Raw genomic sequence first — 19,699 nt, 5'->3', positions numbered from 1 at the left:
GAGAAGCAGATGTAGGAGAACACTGTGAGTTCAAGGCCAGACTGGAACTAAAGAGGGAGTTCCTGGTTAGACTGGGCTAGAGAGAGAGCCTAACTTGAACACCCCCCCCAAAAAAAAAAATCATCTGAGAGAGAAAGGGAGAGGAGAAGAGAGAATATGGACAAGTCAGGGTCTCCTGCCACTGCAAATCAGCACCAGGTGGATGTGCCACTTTGAGCATTTAGCTTTATGTGAGTAATGGGGAATTGACAAGTGCCTTTAAAAATTGATGAGCCACCTCCTCAACTCTTTTATATTCTTTCTTTTAAAATTTATTTAGGACTTAGCAGTTAAGCACTTGCCTGTGCCAGCTCCCACGTTATCTAGATGCACAAGAGGTGTACGCATCTGGAGTTCATTTCCAGTGGCTGGAAGCCCTGACGCACCCATTCTCTCCCTCCCTCCCTCCCTCCCTCCCTCCCTCCCTCTCTCTCTCTCTCTCTCTCTCTCTCTCTCCCTGTCTGTCCCGCTCAACTAAATAAATATTTTTTTAAATTAAAATTTATTTTACTTATTTACATGGGGGCAGGGAGAGAATGGGTGCTCCAAGGCCTCTAGCTGCTGTAGACAAACTCCAGATGCATGCACCACCTTGTGCATCTGGTTTATGTAGGTATTGGGGTATCAAACCTGGGTCTTTTGACTTTATAGACAATTGCCTTAACCAATAAGCCATCTCTCCAGCCCTTGTTTATGCTTTTAAAAAGGATTTCAATTGGATGTGCCTTTAATTCCCAGCACTCCAGAGCTGAGTTCAAGGTCAGCCTGGGCTAGAGTTAAACTGTACCATGAAAAAAAAAAAAAGGAAAATAAAGGGGGGGGAGGATTTGAGAGAGAGAGAGAGAGAGAGAAAGAATATGAGAGTGGCTGTGTCAGGTTTCTAGTCATTGCAAACAAACTCCAGAAAGCATGTGTCACCTTGTCCATCTGGCTTTACATGGGTACTGGGGAATCAAAAAAAAAAAAAATCAAACTTGGGTCCTTTGCCAGCAAGTGCTTTAACCACTAAGCCATCTCTCCAGCCCCATTTAAACATTTTTTTTTTTTAGTTAAACTAGTTGCTAAAAGAAGCAAAAAAAAAAAAAAAAAAAGACATGAAGAAGTTTATAAAAAAATCAAATAATTTGGAACATTAGAATTATCACTACAATCGTGTAATTTAAAATACTTACTAGTTATTGCTGTGCCAATGTAATACATTTCAGTCAAAGAATCAACGATCTGTTTGAGATTTCTCACACAGCCAACAGCTAATGCCACAAGTAATTCAAAACCAGCATTAATTGTAGCTGGTGAACCACAGACTGGGATAGCCTGTTCAGCTGGGAGCTCTCCATTTCTCATATATTGCAGGTAAACGTTGGATGCAGGAAAGATGAAATCATCAATTAATTCCTAAACAGTTGAAATAAGACAACATATTAGCAATGACATTTAAAAAAAGGAAGAAACAATTGTCACTTTTAACAAAATGATTTAGGAGTTGGAGGAATGACTCACTGGTTAAAAGCACTTGATTGCAAAGCCTGATGGCTCAGGTTTGAATCCCCAGTAACCACATAAAGCCCGATGCACAAAGTGGTGCATGCCTCTGGAGTTTGTTTACAGTGGCAAGAGGCCTTGGCATGCTCATTCTCCTTCCCTCTCTTTTTTATCCTTGCAAATAAATAACAACAAAATATTCACCCCCCCCCCCAAAAAAAAAACTCATTAAAGAGCCAAACGTGGTGGCACACATCTTTAACCCTGGAACTTGGGAGGCAGAGATAGGAGGACCACTGTGGGCTCAAGGCCAGCTGACGACTATAGAGTAGGTCAGCCTGGGCTAGAGTGAGATCCTGTCTCAAAAACAACAAAAGACATCATTTAAAAATGTGATACACACACACACACACACACCTAAGAGATGCCATTGTATTTTACTGTGATGGTTATTCTTTCTATTTTTGGGGAGGCAGGAGGATGGAATTTCATGTCTCCCAAGCTAGCCTCCATATGTAGCCAAAGTTGAACTTAAACTCTTAAGCCTCCTGCCTCTACATTCCTAGTGCAGGGATTACAGGTATGTACCACATGCTCAGCATGATGACTATTTTTTAAATTGAATTTATCTGTGTATGTGCACACCAGGGTCTCAGCTTTACATGGGTGGCTGTAGAGTTGAACCCAGCCCAGCAGACTTTGCAAGCAAGTGCCTTTAACCAGTGAATCATCTCCCCAGCCCAATAACTATTCTTTTTTGGAAGGGAGGCAGATTTTGAGGTAGGATCTCACTGTAGCCCAGGCTAACCTGGAATTCACTATATAGTCTCAGGCTGACCTTGATACTTGAACTCACAGGGATACTTGTGCTTCCACCTCTGAGTGCTAGGATTAAAGGTGTGCTCTTAATTGTTAACATGATTGAACTGAGAAATAGGAGATTAGTAAAGCACACCTCTGGGTCTAGTGTTAAGATCATTCCTACAAAGACACTGGATCATGAAGGTTCTGACTTAATGATCTAATCTTTGATGGATTCATAATGTTAGGACACTCATATTATGAAGCCACTTGCCCGCCTGCCAAATTCATGGTTTTTGAGGCAAGCCCAACAGACTGGCCTTTTTCATGCAAGAGTCAGCAAGAGAATTGGTATACTATGGTCTGTAGCCAGTGTAATAGAACTCTAGATGTGTGTGTCACTTTGTATGCATGTGCAACCTCGTGCATCTGGCTTATGTGGGAGCTGGAGAGTCAAACATGGGTCCCTAGGCTTTGTAGGCAAGCACCTTAACCACTAAGTGATCTCTCCAGCCCTACAAAGTTTTTAAAATACTGTATGATTGGCAAAGTTCTTTAAAAAAGTTGTTTGTTTGTCTGTTTTTCGAGGTAGGGTCTCACTCTAGACCAGACTGACCTGAAATTCACTACATAATCTCAGGGTGGCCTTGGACTCACGGCAATACTCCTACCTCTGCCTCCTGCGTGCTGGGATTAAAGGCATGTGCCACCACACACAGCCTAAAAAGCTCATTTTAAAAAATATTATATGCTTGGCAAAGATTCTTATAAGACCAACTTTAAAAAAAAGTTCACTGGGCATGGTGGCACATGCCTTTAATCCCAGCACGTGGCAGGCAGAGGTAGGAGGATCGCTGAGAGTTCGAGGCCACAATGACACTACATAGTGCATTCCAGGTTGGCCTTGGCTAGAGACCTTACCTTGAAAAACCAAAAAGAAGCTGGGCGTGGTGGTGCATGCCTTTAATCCCAGCACTTGGGAGGCAGAGGTAGGAGGATCGCTGAGAGTTTGAGGCCACCCTGAGAATACACAGTGAATTCCAGGTCAGCCTGAGCTAGAGTGAGACCCTACCTTAGAAAACAAAACAAAAAAAAAATACCAAACAAACAAACAAACAAAAAAAAAGAATTAAAGGGTTGGAGAAATGGCTCAGCAGTTAAGGTGTGTGCCTGCAAAGCCTAACAACTGGAGTTCAATTCCCCAATTCCCATGTAAAGTGAGATACACAAAGTAGCACATGCATCTGGAGTCTGTTTGCAGAGGCTAAAGGCCCTGGCTGCCCATTCTATCTCCTATGTCTCTCTGCTTGTAATATACATACATACATACATACATACATACATACATACATACATATATATATATATATATATATATATATATATATATATATATTTTTTTTTTGGTTTTTCAAGATAGGGTCTCACTCTGGTCCAGGCTGACCTGGAATTAACTCTGTAGTCTCAGGGTGGCCTTGAACTCAAGGCAATCCTCCTACCTCTGCCTCCCGAGTGCTGGGATTAAAGGCATGCGCCACCACGCCCGGCATAAATATATTTTTTAAAAGTTCAAAGATAGCACATTAAAGATTTAATACTACCAATTAATCAGATTAAATAATAAACAGAAGTATATGTTACTTGGGCTGGAAAGATGGCTTAGTGGTTAAGCGCTCGCCTGTCAAGCCTAAGGACCCCGGTTTGAGGCTCGATTCCCCAGCATCCACGTTAGCCAGATGCACAAGGGGCACACACGTCTGGAGGTACTTTGCAGTGGCTAGAAGCCCTGGCGCACCCATTCTCTATCTATCTATCTGCCTCTTCTCTGCCTGTCGCTCCAAATAAATAAATCAAAAGCAAAAAATTTAAAAAAGAAGTATATGTTACTTAATGGACCAAGAATGATAAACTTACTTTAATGAGATTAGCACCTCCTTTTTCACAACCAATATGAAACTTTTTTTCAGGAGTCTGAAAGGCCAGTAGCTCTTTTGTTACCCCAAGGTGGCCTTCCAAGATCGTCTCTTCGACACCTGTTTCACCTGTTCTTTTAACATCATCCTGCCAAAGGAAAAGAAAATGTTGTCAGGACCCTGAACAAGATAATTATAGGAAATGAGATAACTTACCTAAAGCTTTCCAGTCAAACAAGTTTATATTATCTACAGAATTTTCTAGAAGTATTCTTTATGAACTACTGTAAGAAATGCTCATTTGAATGCTAAAAACAACAAATCTCATCAGAAATAAATTCTCATAATTCTTTCTTTTTGAGGTAGGGTTTCCTCTAGCCCAGGCTGACCTATAATTCACTGTGTAGTCTCAGGCTGGCCTTGAACTCAAGGTGATCCTTCTACCTCTGCCTCTTGAGGGCTGGGATTAAAGGCCACTGCACCTGGCAAATTCTTGTAATTCTTTTCAAGAGTTATAATCAAAAATGTTAGTCTGGGCTGGGTGTGGTGGTGCACACCTTTAATCCCAGCACTTGGGAGGCTGAGGTAGGAGGATTGCTGTGAGTTATAGGCCACTCTGGGCTAGAGGGAGACCCTACCCTCAAAACAAACAAACAAACAAACAAACAAAGTAAGTCTGGGCTGGAAAGATGGCTCAGTACTTAAGTGTGCCTCTTGTGCCTGAGACTGCCCAGTGAACAAATCTCTAGATCACACCTATACCTAGGCGTGGCCATGTGCAGCTGTAACCCCAGTCCTGCAGGGGAGCAGAGGTCCAAGAATTTTTGGAGCCCAGCAAGCTCCAGAATTAGTACAAAGGGGCTGGAAAAAGATGGCACAGAGGTTAAAGGTGCTTGCTTGCAAAGCCTGATGGTTAGAGTTTGATTCCCCAGTATCCACGTATGCACAAGGCAGTGCATGTGTCTGGAGTTTGTTTTCAAGTGGCAAGAGGCCCAGGTGCACTCATTCTCTATTTCCAAAATAAATAATAAATACTTTAAAAAAAAGGAATTAATGGGCTAGAGAGATGGCTTAGCAGTTAAGTGCTTGCCTGTGAACCTGAAGTACCCCAGTTTGAGGCTCGATTCTCCAGGACCATGTAAGACAAATGCACAAGGTGGCACATGCATCTGGAGTTCGTTTGCAGTGCTTGGAGGCCGTGGCATGCCCATTCTCTATCTATCTGCCTCTTTCTCTCTGTCGCTCTCAAATAAATAATAAAAATTAAGCAAAATTTTAAAAAAGGTATTAGTAAAAAGGAGACTCCACCTCAAAACTAGATCAGACAGAAGAGCAATGGAGCAGTTCACCTGATGTTCTACTCAAGCCTCTCCAGAGGTGGGTAGGACACCCACCACAGGTGAGCACATAGGGGTGCTTGCAAGGGCACATACATATGCATACCTCTACCACTTTATACACCCACAAGCAAAAATGTAAGTGTTAATATATAAGATTTGGTGAAAACAATACTTTTTATAAAACAGGAAAAATTTGCTAAAAGGCCCTTAAACTAACAGTGCAACAGCTGAACATCAATGGGACAAATCTTAAGTAAACAAAGCATATTATACAAATGGTATTTAGTCTGCAAATCATGAATTATTAATATACAACAAAGCAATGTATATTCTTCGGACGGTTTTATTACTTTGGACTTTTCCATTTGACCAAAATGTTCCTAATAACAAACCATCTATTAATTAAACATTTATTAACAACAATAATATAAACAAACACCATTAACTTCAACTTACCCTAATTCTTTTAAGCCAATCAATTTCATTATTGAGAAGAACTTCAGCATTGGGTACATTAATATTACTGTTGTAAGCATAATTGAGAAGGTGCCTTAAGAGAGTGAAGTAGTCACCTGAATGTTTAGCTCTCTCTCTGGCTGTGCTCTGAAAATAATAAAGTACAGTATGAATTCACTGGAATACACTTCAAAACTCCAGAATTAGTTAACTAAATCAATTGGGGCTGAGGACATAGCTAAATGGCAGAATGCTTGTGTGGTAAACATGAGGACCTAGGTTTGGTCCTCAGCACCATGACTAACAAATGAACCCATGTTGACTAAAATAGTCAGGGACAGTTCTAATATTTTCTCAAATATAAACAGACCTAACTTTGATGTATGCCAAACTCACAAATTCCAAAATGTCATTGCTTAAAGAATGAATTACATTGGTAAACATATTTTAAAAAGTCTCACCCCCAAAACGGTAAAAAGGAGAGTAATGAAGAAAAGTAGAGGCCTGTGTCCCATGCAACATCTTGTGCACATTAAAAAGAATTGCTCCTGTGCCACCTGACGAACAGTTCTGAAATAGAAATGTTTCATATTTAATACATTATTTTCACTAAAAAATATACCCTCTAACACTCTTTTTCTGTGGGTGGGTGGTACATAAGAAAAATAGTAAAGACAAGCTAAGGGTTCCCACTTAAAAACTCATGTGAGCAATATACAATAGATGTGTTGAAGCTGAATGTCTACAACTTCAAAGAGTTGGAGGAATGCTTTCTCACATCTTTCTCTCTGAACAGACTTGCCCCTCTAGATACAACATGCTCTACAGCAAGCCTTATGCATCTTTTTGAACTTTCACAGAATTTTCACTCATCCAGTGGGAACTGTTATAACCATACAAGTGATATAGTTTGCAGGCATTCCCATATTGTAGTAGTGATTCTAAAAGCTCAGTCCACAGATGAGCAGCACCAACATCTCCTGGAAAATTGTTAGAAATGCCAATTCAGAAATAGTGGGAGTAGAGACAGGGTCTGCCCAACACTGTGATAACAAACCCTTCAGGCGATTCTGATGCACATTGAGAACCATTGTATTATATACTATATCCTCTATAATGACTCATAAGAAAAACCTGTTGCTACTTTCAATACCAGGAATTTTACCAAGTCATTATAAACCTATCTATATTACATAGTTATATAGACCTTACTAGAATAAATGCTCCAAGGTGGCAGAAGCATCCTGTTTGACATGGTGCTTTTAAAACCTCGAAGAATGCCTGAAATATAGGTGTTTAAGAACCAGTTGCAAAACTTACTATTTAAACCAGTTAAAAAATGTACTATTTATTCACAAATTGGTGGTTTGTTTCCATTAGAAAGTAAGCTTTCAGGATAGGGGCTTTGCTTCATTGATATCTGGCTTTTAGAACCATGACTGACAGTGAAAGAAGATCAACAAAGACCTCATAACTAAGCATTTTTTTTTAATTGTACACAACACAAACTACATTTTCCTTTGTCTTTGTGCTAACTACTGAGAGTACAGAACTTTCTTTAAGGATTTCACAGCATATCTATGTACTAGCTTCCTTCCTGGATGGTGTTTATGCTTCTGAAACCCATCCAGGAACCTATAAACCAGAGAGATACAGTAGCTTGCAGTATTTTTGCAAGCATAGTTTGTAAGGAACCTAAGTTAACTGTAGTCAGAAGGATCTAAGTTCCTGGAGAGAAGGCCCATAACATTTTATCTGATTTTCAAAGGTACATGTTACTCCTGTCTGATTCGTTTTTACCCAAGTTAGGTATGTGACACAGTACAGTGGGGACCTATAAATAGGAGATGAATATTAATTCCTCACCAAATGCCCCTAAACATATGCACATTTCTAGAGTGCTTGAAAAAAACCCACATTTTTATCAAGAACTCTGGTTGCCTGCCTCTATCTTCACAACATATTTAGAATCTACTCATTCATTGCCACTTCTACTCCTGCCACACTTTCAGCTCCTGTTATTTTTCATTTGTATAAATTAATAACCACAGAGCACATCATTTCTCTGTTCAAAACCCTATCATCTGATTCAATATTTTCAAAGTGACCTGTGTGCTCCCTTCTGGATTCACTCCCTGAAACTGTGCAACCTCCCTTACTCCATCCATACTCATTTTTCTGTTGTTTATATGAGGCATACTTCTTGCCTCATGTGTCTACACCTATTGCTCCCTCTTAAAACATGCTTCCTTCATTAGCTGTAGGATCATTATCTTATCCCTTCTAGAGCTTTGACATCCAAATTCTCAGAAGCTACTCACAACTACACTGAGCACAAGACTTACTACACCCCCCCCATTTTACTGCTCCTTACAGTATTTTAGTGCCTCATATACTATGTGTTTTCCTGTATGCCTTCTCTTTCCCATTCCCAGAAATTATGTAATCTCTGACAAGGCAGATTTTCTCCATTTAAGTTCATTATATTTATTAAATAAATGAGACTCCCTATCAAACTGACATCTAGTATCACTTGGATCCTAGAATCAAAAGCCTTTGGTCAAGGCAGTACACAGCTTTAATTCCAGCATTCAGTAGGCAGAGGCAGGAGGATCACCATGAGTTTGAGGCCACTCTGAGACTAGAGTCAGCCTGGGCTAAAGTGAGACCCTACCTTAAAAAAAAATGCCTGTCAAATTGACTCCTATAAACCACCTGCATAGTGTTAGTCTTTACTTCTGTTTAATCAAACCAAAATCCTCACCTTGGCCAAGGTGAAGTTAAATGGCTTCATGAATCAGAGGCAATTAAATGAATATATCTGGAAAAGCATAAAGCATTGGGCCCTGTAAGTAGTCTTAGTAAAGGGCCTGTAGAAATTCAAGTACTTTATTCATGTTATGAGGTAGAAGCAGACCTCTTAATAGGAACAGAGACCTGGGAAAAACGGTCTAGGGATGAGAAAAAGTGACTGAAAAAAATGTGGCTGTGCAGTTTAAACAAACCAGGGGACAAATGGTAGAGTGGTAATAGGCCAAATTTAACTGTTTGGCCTCAAAGGTACTGGGAAGACATGGGAAAATTTTAAGCAAGAAATCAACACATATTGTATTTTGCAGAGATCAATTGTTCTGCAATGTGATCCGCAGGCCAGAGGTATCCAACACTGAGACTAGGAAGATCAAGAATACCAGTCATCCAGGCGATGTGTGTAGACGGCGACAGCAGCAGTATGAGAGGAGGACAGTGCATAGAGCTGAAAGTTACATAAAGTAAAAGGAACACAACTGGAAGTGAGGTTGAGAGAGGGGAAACACTGGCTAGACTCCCTCCCTGCCTCCCTCCTATCTAGGGACAAGAATGGAATCAAGGGCCTTATGCATTCTAGCTAAACATTCTATCGAGACCCTCATTTTCACTCCCCAACCCCCTTCTTCTAAGGCAAGTTCTTTATCCTGGGCTGACCTGGAACTTACTCTGCAGCCCAGGCTAGACTTGAAATCACAGTGGTCCTCCCATCTTACCCTCCCAAGTGCTGCAACACCATGCCTGGCTACACTTTCCCATTTATTTGCATGTGTGTCGGCATGCCGGGATCACTTGCTGCTGCAAAGGAACACCAGATGCTTGTGACATTTTCTCCCCAACTCGTTCATTTTCCATTTTAATGCAAATATAAATTCTACTCCAAGTTATGTCAAATGCTATGCATAAAACCTTTACTTTTGTTTCCTTCTTCCTGGTCCACTTCCAAGTCCCAAAGCACCATACATCTATGACATTAACTTCAGTCTCAAAGTTCATTATTTGGCTAGAATTTAATTTCCAAGCACATAGAAGGCAAAAGGATCAGGAGTTCCTGGCTAGTCTGGGATACATAGTAAGATCCTGTCTCAAAGAACTAAATCAACCAAAAACAAAAAACAAACAAACAAACAAACAAAAAACCCTCCTCCTTCCTGCTAAAAGAAAAGCACCATTTAATTAACATTAAACTACAATGACATGCAGGTATAAATTTCATTAGTCCTTGCTGGGATTTTTTTTGGTTCCAAATTTTTTTTATTCCAAGTTGTCAGCTTGTTTGTCAACATGCAGCTCAAAAGGAAAATTTTCACTGCTAAAAAATTGTGTGGCAGAAATAATTCAGAATTCAAGAGTTAGAAAACCTTGACTCTCAGTTTTGGCCATTAGTGGTACTTCAATCTCATCAGTCATTTTAATTTTGACAGTTTTTCTCCCTCCTTTCAGCAAAGTTTATGTTTAAGGGGAAGTACTGGGGATTGACTACAGGGAGGGTTTACACTTCAAGGTTTGAAGTCTACTTCTTTGTTCCTACAGGGATTAAGAAATGATTTGTAAAGAATCATGCTGGTTAGTAATATAATTCAAGTACAAGTTTGAGGGCACACTAATACACGCAGGTCCACAAACCCTAATCTAAAATTCTCATGATTGTGTAAATTAGGGAATGCAAATTTAAAAAAAGTTAATGCTGCTGAATGTGGTGGCCCACACTTTTAATCCCAACACTCGGAAGTCAGAAATCAGAGGTAGGAGGATTGCCATGAGCTTGAGGCCACCCTGAGACTACATAGTGAATTCCCGGTCAGCCTGGACACTGAAAAACCAAAAAAATTAAAAAAAGTTAATGCTAATGGTTTGCTGTCATTTTTTTAATGAAATGGAGGGCTTCCGGTTAGGATGGTGGCGTAGGAAACATGCCAGAGCAGCCTAGGTAATAAAAAGCAAAAAAAAAAAAAAAAAAAAAAAAGCCAGCAAAATACACTCTTCTACTAAAAAGTGAGGTGTATAATAAATTACCAAAGGCAGCAGAGAAGTAGGAGAGAGCCCACATAGGCAAGCAGAAGCATCTCCAGCAGCAGCGGCACCAGGTCTGTGTGGCTCTAGCCATAAGGCTCGGCCTGAGCCACAGGAAAAGCCAGGTGAGGAGACTCTCCACTCACACCGGAGTTCCTTCCTCTCACAGTCAAGAAACGTGAAGGGATGATGGCAGGGAAGAACGGAAGACCAGCGGGAAAATATCAGCCACCATCCACAGCCTCCCAACCCCACCACCAGCAAGCACCAGAGACCTGGGGAAGGGAGCTCACCTACACAGCAGCCAACAGGCGATCAGAACAGGGATTCAGCGACCCAGCCAGCCTACCTGAATCCACAGCAAAACAAAGAGGGACCCAAGCAGGAGCGCAGCATAATTGAGACCAAAATCAGCCCATACTATAACTGGGATTACACCAGGGAAGGGTCTCACATGGTCACAAGATGACTTGGAACCCTCAACAGCCAGAAATCTTAGCCTACTAGTTGACAGGATTAAGGGTGAAATGAAAACAAGGATTTTGTATCTACAGTAGGTAAATAGCTAGAATCAATTACAAACAAGCAAACAAAAAAAACTTTAGAATTTTTTTTTTCTAGGTGAATTCTCACTCTAGTCTAGGCTGACCTGGAATTAACTATGTAGTCTGAGGCTGGCTTTGAAATCACAGCAGCAATCGTCCCGCCTCTGCCTCCTGAGTGTTGGGATTAAAGGAGTGCACCACCATGCCTGGCCTAGAATTCTGTTTTGTTTAGATTTTTTGAGGTAGGGTTTCACTCTAGCCCAGGCTGACCTGAATTCACTCTGTATTTTCAGGGTGGCTTTGAACTCACAGCGATTCTCCTACCTGTGCCTCCCAAGTGCTGGGATTAAAAGTGTGCACCACCACACCTGACCTGGTCTGGCATGTATTTTTTAAATTTTATTTATTTTTGCAACAGGCGGGGGGAGGAGGGGAAAAGGAGGGAAAAGGAGAGAATGGGCACACCAGGGCCTCTAGCTGCTGCAAATGAACTCCAGATGCATGTACCACTTTGTGCATCTGGGTTTTTATGTGAGTATTGGGAAATCAAACCTGGGTTAGGCTTTGCAGGCAAGTGCCTTAACTGCTGAGCCATCTCCACAGCCTTGGCCTAGAATATTTTAATTAGGGATTCTCAACTGGTGAAGTATATCCAAGTATTTCAAAATCTGAACCACTTCTGGTCCCAAGCATTACAGAAAAAGGGCATACAATCTGTATTAGAGGAAAAGACCTACACATATACACATACCCTGCTAAAACTCACAAAGGTCCTAATCTTAATATTGCAGATAAGTTAAGAGACATAACGAGATGAAGTGCTTTCTACAGCACGTGCTCCATTACCTTTAATACCTTTAGGTTTAATGAGAAATAAAATAGGGGTAGAGGAAAAAGCTCTATTGTAGATTGCTTACCATACATGACACAAAGTCCTGGGCTCAGTCCCTAGTATTACAAATACTCATCCACCCATAAACATAAAACTGAGAGGGGGAAAATGATTCTACCTTATTTATTGGGAATTTTGATCAACAGAAGAGCAGAAAATCTACTGAACCCAGTTCCTTAAATTATATAAGCCCAAGATGTGAAGTGCTTCCTAATTTAAGGACTTAAACCACCCACATACATTATTAAATGGAAATAGACATATTTATAGTTTCCAATGTAGAGTTTCCCAACAATGATAAAATCTTTTCAAAGAGTGCATATAAAGCAAGTCTTCCCTGTTCTAGATTTGTAGGTCCTATGAAAGGAGTTTCTGAAGAAGCTACTTGGCTGTTTTCAAGGAAATTACTCAAGGAACGTCTTTGAAGAATAAAAATTCTCACATGAGATCCTGCTATATCACTTTAGTGCATCCTCATGAGTGTACCAAGCTCAATATACTCCATTACACCATGTATATTTTTAAGCTTTAGTCATTACACTTCATTTTAGCAACTGCTTCTCTTGACTTTGTACTAACCCTTCATCATTTTTTTTTAATTTTTGTCACTGTTGAAAGGCAAGTGACAAGGATACAAAGAGTATTTTTTTCTTTTTATTCCCTCCACAAAAATCTATGTAAGATAGATTAATTACATGTAAGAGTGACACTAATTAAGAGTTTTAAAAAATACCTCATATATGAAGATCAGGATCAGACAGGCAAAAGAGGATGGAAATCAACATATTCTACAAATCTGATTGACTTGCACAAAAAGAAGCTTGAAACAAAGTCCCTGACACCAATTAAATGCTCTTGAAATGAACAAATTGAGAGCTTGATAACTTACCTTTATTCTAGTATAAAATGCAAAAATTCCTATATAGCCCTCTCATGAATTTCACATCAAATTAATAGTTTGATTAATGAAAACCTGACATCTAGGAATCCAAGGCAGGAGGCCAATGGCCTATTCTTTCAGAGACTAAAATTAAATAAAGTTAGGTTCATCAAAATATGTGTAAATAGGGGGCTGGAGAGATGGCTTAGAGGTTAAGCACTTGCCTGTGAAGCCTAAGGACCCTGGTTCAAGGCTCGATTCCACAAGACCCACGTTTGCCAAATGCACAAGGGGGTACACACGTCTGGAGTTTGCAGTGGCTGGAAGCCCTGGCGCACCCAGTCTCTCTCTCTCCCTCCCTCCCCCTCCTTTCTCTGTCTGTCACTCTCAAATAAACAAACAATAAACAAAAATGTTTTAAAAAAAATGGCTAAATAGAAACTTCCTCAATATCAATGTGCTATAAAAATAAATCTTTGGGGTGGGAGGGATGGCTTAGCATTTCACGCATTTGCTTGCAAAGCGAAAGGACCCAGGTTCAATTCCCCAGGACCCATGTTAGCAGATGCATGAGGGGACACACCCATCTGGAGTTCGTTTGCAGTGGCAGGAGACCCTGGTGTGCTCATTCTCTCTCTCTCTCGCCCCCTCTTTCTCTGTCAAATAAATAAATAAATAATAATAAAACTAATTTAAAATTAAAGTAAATAAATATTTGGTTTCTGGGATACAGCACATATCAATTCACTTTTTCTTACAAAATAAGATTATTTCTTAAAAGAGATACTTACTTGCTGTGACAGTGCAATAGTAAGTCAATAATGAATGTCTGCCAAGCCTTTTCTTTACTCAGAGCATCTAAGGCTGTTGGAATCAAGGCAAAACATAATGTCATCACTTCCAATGCTTCACAGCAAACCTGCTCATCTTCCAAGTCTGGTTCATTGCCGGCATTAGTCTGTAAAATTATAATTGAGAATAAATTACCTAAAGAAGCTTTGAAGAAAACTCCTACATGACTTTAAGTTAGTGTTAAAACTATTACCTACACAGTTAAATCACATGGCCTGAAACTTGAGGTACCTTGGAAATTGTGTGTGTCTCACCCCCCTCTATATAAACCATACACAATTTCTCCTACATATGCAGCAGTATGCAGGGGCAGGTACTTTATGTCTGAAAATCACCTCAGTTCAGCTTCTTTTAGGCATAATTTGCTTAATATAATAGCAAGGCAGGGAAAATTGGCTAATCCATTTCTTAAGACAGTTTTAAGACAATAAAGGACATAATAAAATAATTGACAACTAAAACCTTAATTTAAGCCGGGCGTGGTGGCGCACGCCTTTAATCCCAGCACTTGGGAGGCAGAGGTAGGAGGATCGCTGTTGAGTTCAAGGCCACCCTGAGACAACAGAGTGAATTTCAGGTCAGCCTGGACTAGTGTGAGACCCTACCTCGAAAAGCCAAACAAATAAACAAACAACAACAAAAAACCCAAAAAACCCTTAAATTATATAGAATTTAAAGATGACACAAGAATAAAGAAAAATGGGCTCAGGAGGCAGAGGTAGGAGGATTGCTGTGAGTTCAAGGCCACCCTGAGATTACTAGTGAATTCCAGGTCAGCCTGAGCTAGAGTGAGACCCTACCTTAAAAAAAAAAGATAGGGCTGGAGAGATGGCTTAGCGGTTAAGCGCTTGCCTGTGAAGCCTAAGGACCCCGGTTCGAGGCTCGCTTCCCCAGGTCCCACGTTAGCCAGATGCACAAGGGGGCGCATGCGTCTGGAGTTCGTTTGCAGAGGCTGGAAGCCCTGGCGCACCCATTCTCTCTCTCTCTCCCTCCCTCTGTCTTTCTCTCTGTGTCTGTTGCTCTCAAATAAATAAATGAATAAATAATTAAAAAAAAAAAGATAAAAAAAAATGGGAGAAAAGCAAATGCCATGAGTTATATTTGACACCAATGAGAGGCCAAAAATACCCTTTCATTTTTAAATATCCATTTTTTTTTAAGGGCAGGAATGGTGGCTTATGTCTTTATTTTATTTATTTATTTATTTGAAAGAAAGGGGAGGAGAAGCAGAAAGAAGGAGGATGGGCATGCCAGGGTCTCCAGCCACTGCAAACAAACTCCAGACACATGTACCTCTTGTGTATCTGGCTTACGTGGGTCCTGGGGAATTGAACTGGGGTCCTTGGGCTTCACAGACAAACTCCTTAAACACTAAGCCATTTCCCCAGCCTCTTTCATTTTTAAAGCAGCCTCTTACATGCATTAAATTCTTTATTTTCAAAGTAAGATTTTATTAAATTTCTAATTATACTCGACAGCTAATTTGCAACAACTAAGATGTAAGTGATCAGGTTTTTAAAAATGAGTATACAAATGTGGATCCTAGCTATATATGTTTAGATTGGTATGTGAGTTGGGAGTAAAAGTAGCAGAGACCAGTAAACTAGAAAGGGGCTATAAGGGAGGTAGGAGAGGGAAGGACTTAAGGAGAGGGTATTGTATACATGTAAGTAGATGAACAGATTCCTGGGCATGAAATAGCCCAAGTGAGTGAGGTCAGGGGAAGTGATTGAGTAAAGGAAAGTTAGGAGGAGGGTCAATCAAAATTTAAGATGTTATGAATAAGCCATAAGGAAACCTACTTCTTTGGACAATGGTGCACCCAGAAGCCATCAATTGTAACTAGAAAAATTTCAGTACCAGGGATGGGATACCTTCCAGTGAGTTCTTGGCCAGGGAGGTCCCTCATGCCTCTAAAACATTACAGGCAATTGTCACAGCTCTTGGTTCCCCACTAGAAATAGATGTTTAAGACCCTATTGCTAAAGACTCCACATGCTTGGGCTGCAGGTCACTGAAAAATCAAGCTGCAGCTGAGCTAGAAAAAGCTATGGTGCCTGCAGCCCTATGGGAGAGAGAATTTATTAATGGTGGTAAACAACAGTGGGCACTGTAAGTCTCAAGACTGGCCATCCAGGCCAAATGTGCCAACTAGTACAATACTGGCATGTCTGTTATGGGGGAGACCAACCACTCTCTAATTGGACTGGAGGCCTACTCCATTGAGTGTACACATGCCTGATACTGAAAACCTACTCAAGAGCCTATAGAGTGGGATGTGGTAGTGCATGCCTTTAATCTCAGCACTCAGGAAACCAAGGTAAGAGGCCAGCCTGAGAGTACAAAATGAATTCCAAGTCAGCCCTGGGCTAGTAGACTCTACCCTCAAAAAGCCAAACCAAACCAACAAAACATACAAAAACAGCCTATAGCAGGGGAAGTTATGAGCCCTAGGAGTAACTCCTGCTGGTGCCTGGCTAAATGCCTATTTATGCTCAACAACCTGCCCTGTAAGCACTTTCTTTAATGTTTACTCCCATATATTAATGTTACTCTTACTTTTGGTTAGAGAAGCTCCCCTTTTCAGATGGCAGTGGCCACTGGGATGATTCAAAAGGCACCATAGGGGCTGAAGAGATAGCTTAGTGGTTAAGGTGCTTGCCTATGAAGCATAAGAACCCAGGTTCTATTTCCCTAGTATTCACATAACCCAGATGCACAAAATGCCCCATGTGTCCGGAGTTCGTTTGCAGTGGCTAGAGGCCTGGGCATGGCCACTCTCTCTTTTTTTCTTTTTCTTTTTGGTTTTTCGAGGTATGGTTTCACTCTAGTCCAGGCTGACCTGGAATACACTATGTAGTTTCAGGGTGGCCTCGAACTCATGATGAACTTCCAACCTCTGCTTCCCAAGTGCTGGGATTATACGTGTGTGCCACCACACACGGCTCTGGCCAGTCTCTTTTTATCTGCTGCTTTCTCTAACAAATAAATAAAAATAAATAAAGAATAAAGCTTAAAAATATTTTTAAAAAAGGCACCATAATGCTGAGAAGTGACAGTGGAGTGTTCAAATTGAGACATCTCTATCATACCTTCCAAGGCTCAGGATCCATTATGGAAGATGGCAGGAAGAAAGTAAGAGCCAAAGGAAGGGTAGAACTGCTTACAATGCAATCTTCCAGACACAAAATGGCCTGGATATCCATGACCTCACAGTGCCTGAATCTACCTACATAAGACTTCCATAATAGGAAGAAAAGATGGTGACATCAAAATAAAAGAGACTAATTGGGAAGGGGATATGATGGAGGGTGGATAGGGGAAGTGGGGCTAGGAAGAGAATAAAATGGGGTTAAAAAATGATGAACATAATAAAATGTAGCCACATGCACAATTAACCCATATTTATTTAAAAGGGCATTTATCTGTGCCAATTCTTACCTTCTCATAAATCTTAGTGATTTCTTCATTTGGGCTGAATACTAGCTGTAATCCCCCACATCCGGATGCCCAGATAATTTTTTGTATAGCTCTAATTACACAAATATCAGGCATGTATCTTGAAGCCTGCAAGATAATAATTAAAAGTATATAGATTACATTGGAATAATCACTAGAAAAATGAAAACGTTTCTCTTTGGCCAAGAAATAGGAATTGCTGTACACATTATTATTGTCTTTTAGCACACTTCTGTTTTTGTTCTTTGTTTAAATATGAATACCTCAAAACACATTCTCCAAATTAGTACCTGGCCCTATAGTATTTTCATCAGAATAGCAAGACTATTATAAAGATGACAACCATTCCACTCCCAGGTGTTTATTTAAGAGAAATGAAAACCTAAGTTCAAGTACTTGTACACAGCAACTTATATCTAGACCGGATATAATCCGATTATATCTTTTGCTAAGTTTATGGAGTAGAGAAGTGCAGAATATTCATGAGATAATATTCAGCAATAAAAGGAATTATCTACTGACCCTGATAACATAGACAAAGCTCACAGTCCTCATTCATTTTAAAATTATTATTTATGTATTTTTGTTTTTTTGAGGTAGGGTCTCACTGTAGTCCAGGCTGACCTGGAACTCACTATGTAGTCTCAGGATGGCCTTGAACTCATGGCAATCCTTCTACCTCTGCCTCCCAAGTGCTGGGATTAAAGGCATGCACCATCTATTTTATTTTTTGAGACAAGATCTTGCCACGTTGCTCAGGCTGGCCTTGAACATGTTATCCTCCTATTTTAGGCTTCCAAGCATGGATTAAAGATACATGATCCTATTGTACAAAAATCAAGGAAATCCAAACTCTTCTATTAGGACAAAAAGATCAGTGGTTACCTGGGACCAGAGCTGAAGGGAAGAATAGACTGCAAAAAGACATAAGGAAGAGTTATAGAAATATTCTGTGTCTCACAGCTATATGTGTGAAGCCTTGGGCTTGATCTTGATTCCCAGCACAATAGTGTTCATAAATATGTATATTGGTCAAAAACTGAATATATATACTTTATAAGTATCTTGTTTGTTATATATAAAGTTGATAAAAAAAATAAAGCACTGGGTTGGAGAGATGGCTTAGCAGTTAAGGCATTTGCCTGCAAAACCGAAGGACCTTGGTTTGATTCCCCAGGACCCACATTAGCCAGATGCACAAGGGGGCGCATGGGTTTGGAGTTTGTTTGCAGTGGCTGGAGGCCCTGGTGCGCCCATTCTCTCTCTCTCTCTCAAATAAATAAAAATAGTTTTTTTTAATAAAGTACTAACATTAATCAAGTTGACATTAAGGCAACACCAGACAGTAAAATGAATCCGAGAAAATTAAAATTGTCTTTATAATATTATTTTTAGATATTTTATTTATTTTCGGGAGGGGGAGTAGTAAGAGAATGGGTATGTCAAGGCCTCCAGCTGCTGCACATGAACTCCAGATGCATGTGCCACCTTGTGCATCTGATCTGGCGTATGTGGGTACTGGGGAATTGAACCTGGGTCCTTGGGCTTCACAGGCAAATGCCTTAGCTGCTAAACCATCTCTCCAGCCCCTATAATAATCTTTATGACACAAAAAGCATCATATATACTTACATACATAAATAGACCTTATCTCTGTTTATTCATTTACCTGCAAGTGTGTGTGTATGGACACACTAGGGCCTTTTGCTAATACAAAGTAACTCTAGACACATGTGTCACATTTTGCGTCAGGCTTTATGTGGATACTGGGGAATTAAACTAGAAGCCAGCCATCTCCCCAAGCCACCTATGCAATTCCTACAATACTAACCTCATCAGATATCTGCTGTGCAAGTCGGACAGACACATTTCTAAGCATGCACTCAGATGATGGGTTAGGAATACTCTGAAGGGCACCTTGTAGCACCACTGCTTGATCATGAGTAACTTGGTTAACCTGAAAAAAACAATGATTTTGTGAGTATTTTATACAAAACTAGATCCAACCATTTATCAACATTCCCTCAAGATGTCCTTCTTCCATATACACTATGGCACTTGTGGCAACTTATATACAAAGCAATTTATGTTGCCAACAAGGCATGGACTGTTTCTCTTTATTGTGCATTAAAGTGTCACATCTCTACAACCCTCCATTCTAGATTAACTTGACCCATATTTCTATGAATAGATGGGGGCCAACCTCATTTTAGACTCTG

General features: G+C 40.2%; 1 protein-coding gene across 4 annotated transcripts in view; it reads right to left on the bottom strand.

The window, feature by feature from the left end:
- Positions 1-19,699, bottom strand: part of Usp9x (ubiquitin specific peptidase 9 X-linked) — a 162,091-nt gene that overhangs the window by 36,197 nt on the left and 106,195 nt on the right. For all 4 annotated transcript variants that reach the window (XM_045140215.1, XM_045140214.1, XM_045140217.1 and 1 more), the window contains 7 exons: positions 19,312-19,437; positions 17,463-17,588; positions 13,961-14,127; positions 6,493-6,601; positions 6,032-6,178; positions 4,237-4,383; positions 1,212-1,434 (listed from right to left, as the gene is read on the bottom strand). In XM_045140215.1, coding sequence (XP_044996150.1) covers positions 1,212-1,434; positions 4,237-4,383; positions 6,032-6,178; positions 6,493-6,601; positions 13,961-14,127; positions 17,463-17,588; positions 19,312-19,437 — 1,045 coding nt within the window. The remainder of the gene's footprint in view (positions 1-1,211; positions 1,435-4,236; positions 4,384-6,031; positions 6,179-6,492; positions 6,602-13,960; positions 14,128-17,462; positions 17,589-19,311; positions 19,438-19,699) is intronic.

This window comes from Jaculus jaculus, chromosome X (genome assembly GCF_020740685.1).
Source record: "Jaculus jaculus isolate mJacJac1 chromosome X, mJacJac1.mat.Y.cur, whole genome shotgun sequence".
NCBI classification, from domain to species: Eukaryota; Metazoa; Chordata; class Mammalia; order Rodentia; family Dipodidae; genus Jaculus; species Jaculus jaculus.
Note: the sequence above shows the minus strand (reverse complement) of the source record. Positions and strands in the feature narration are given on the sequence as shown.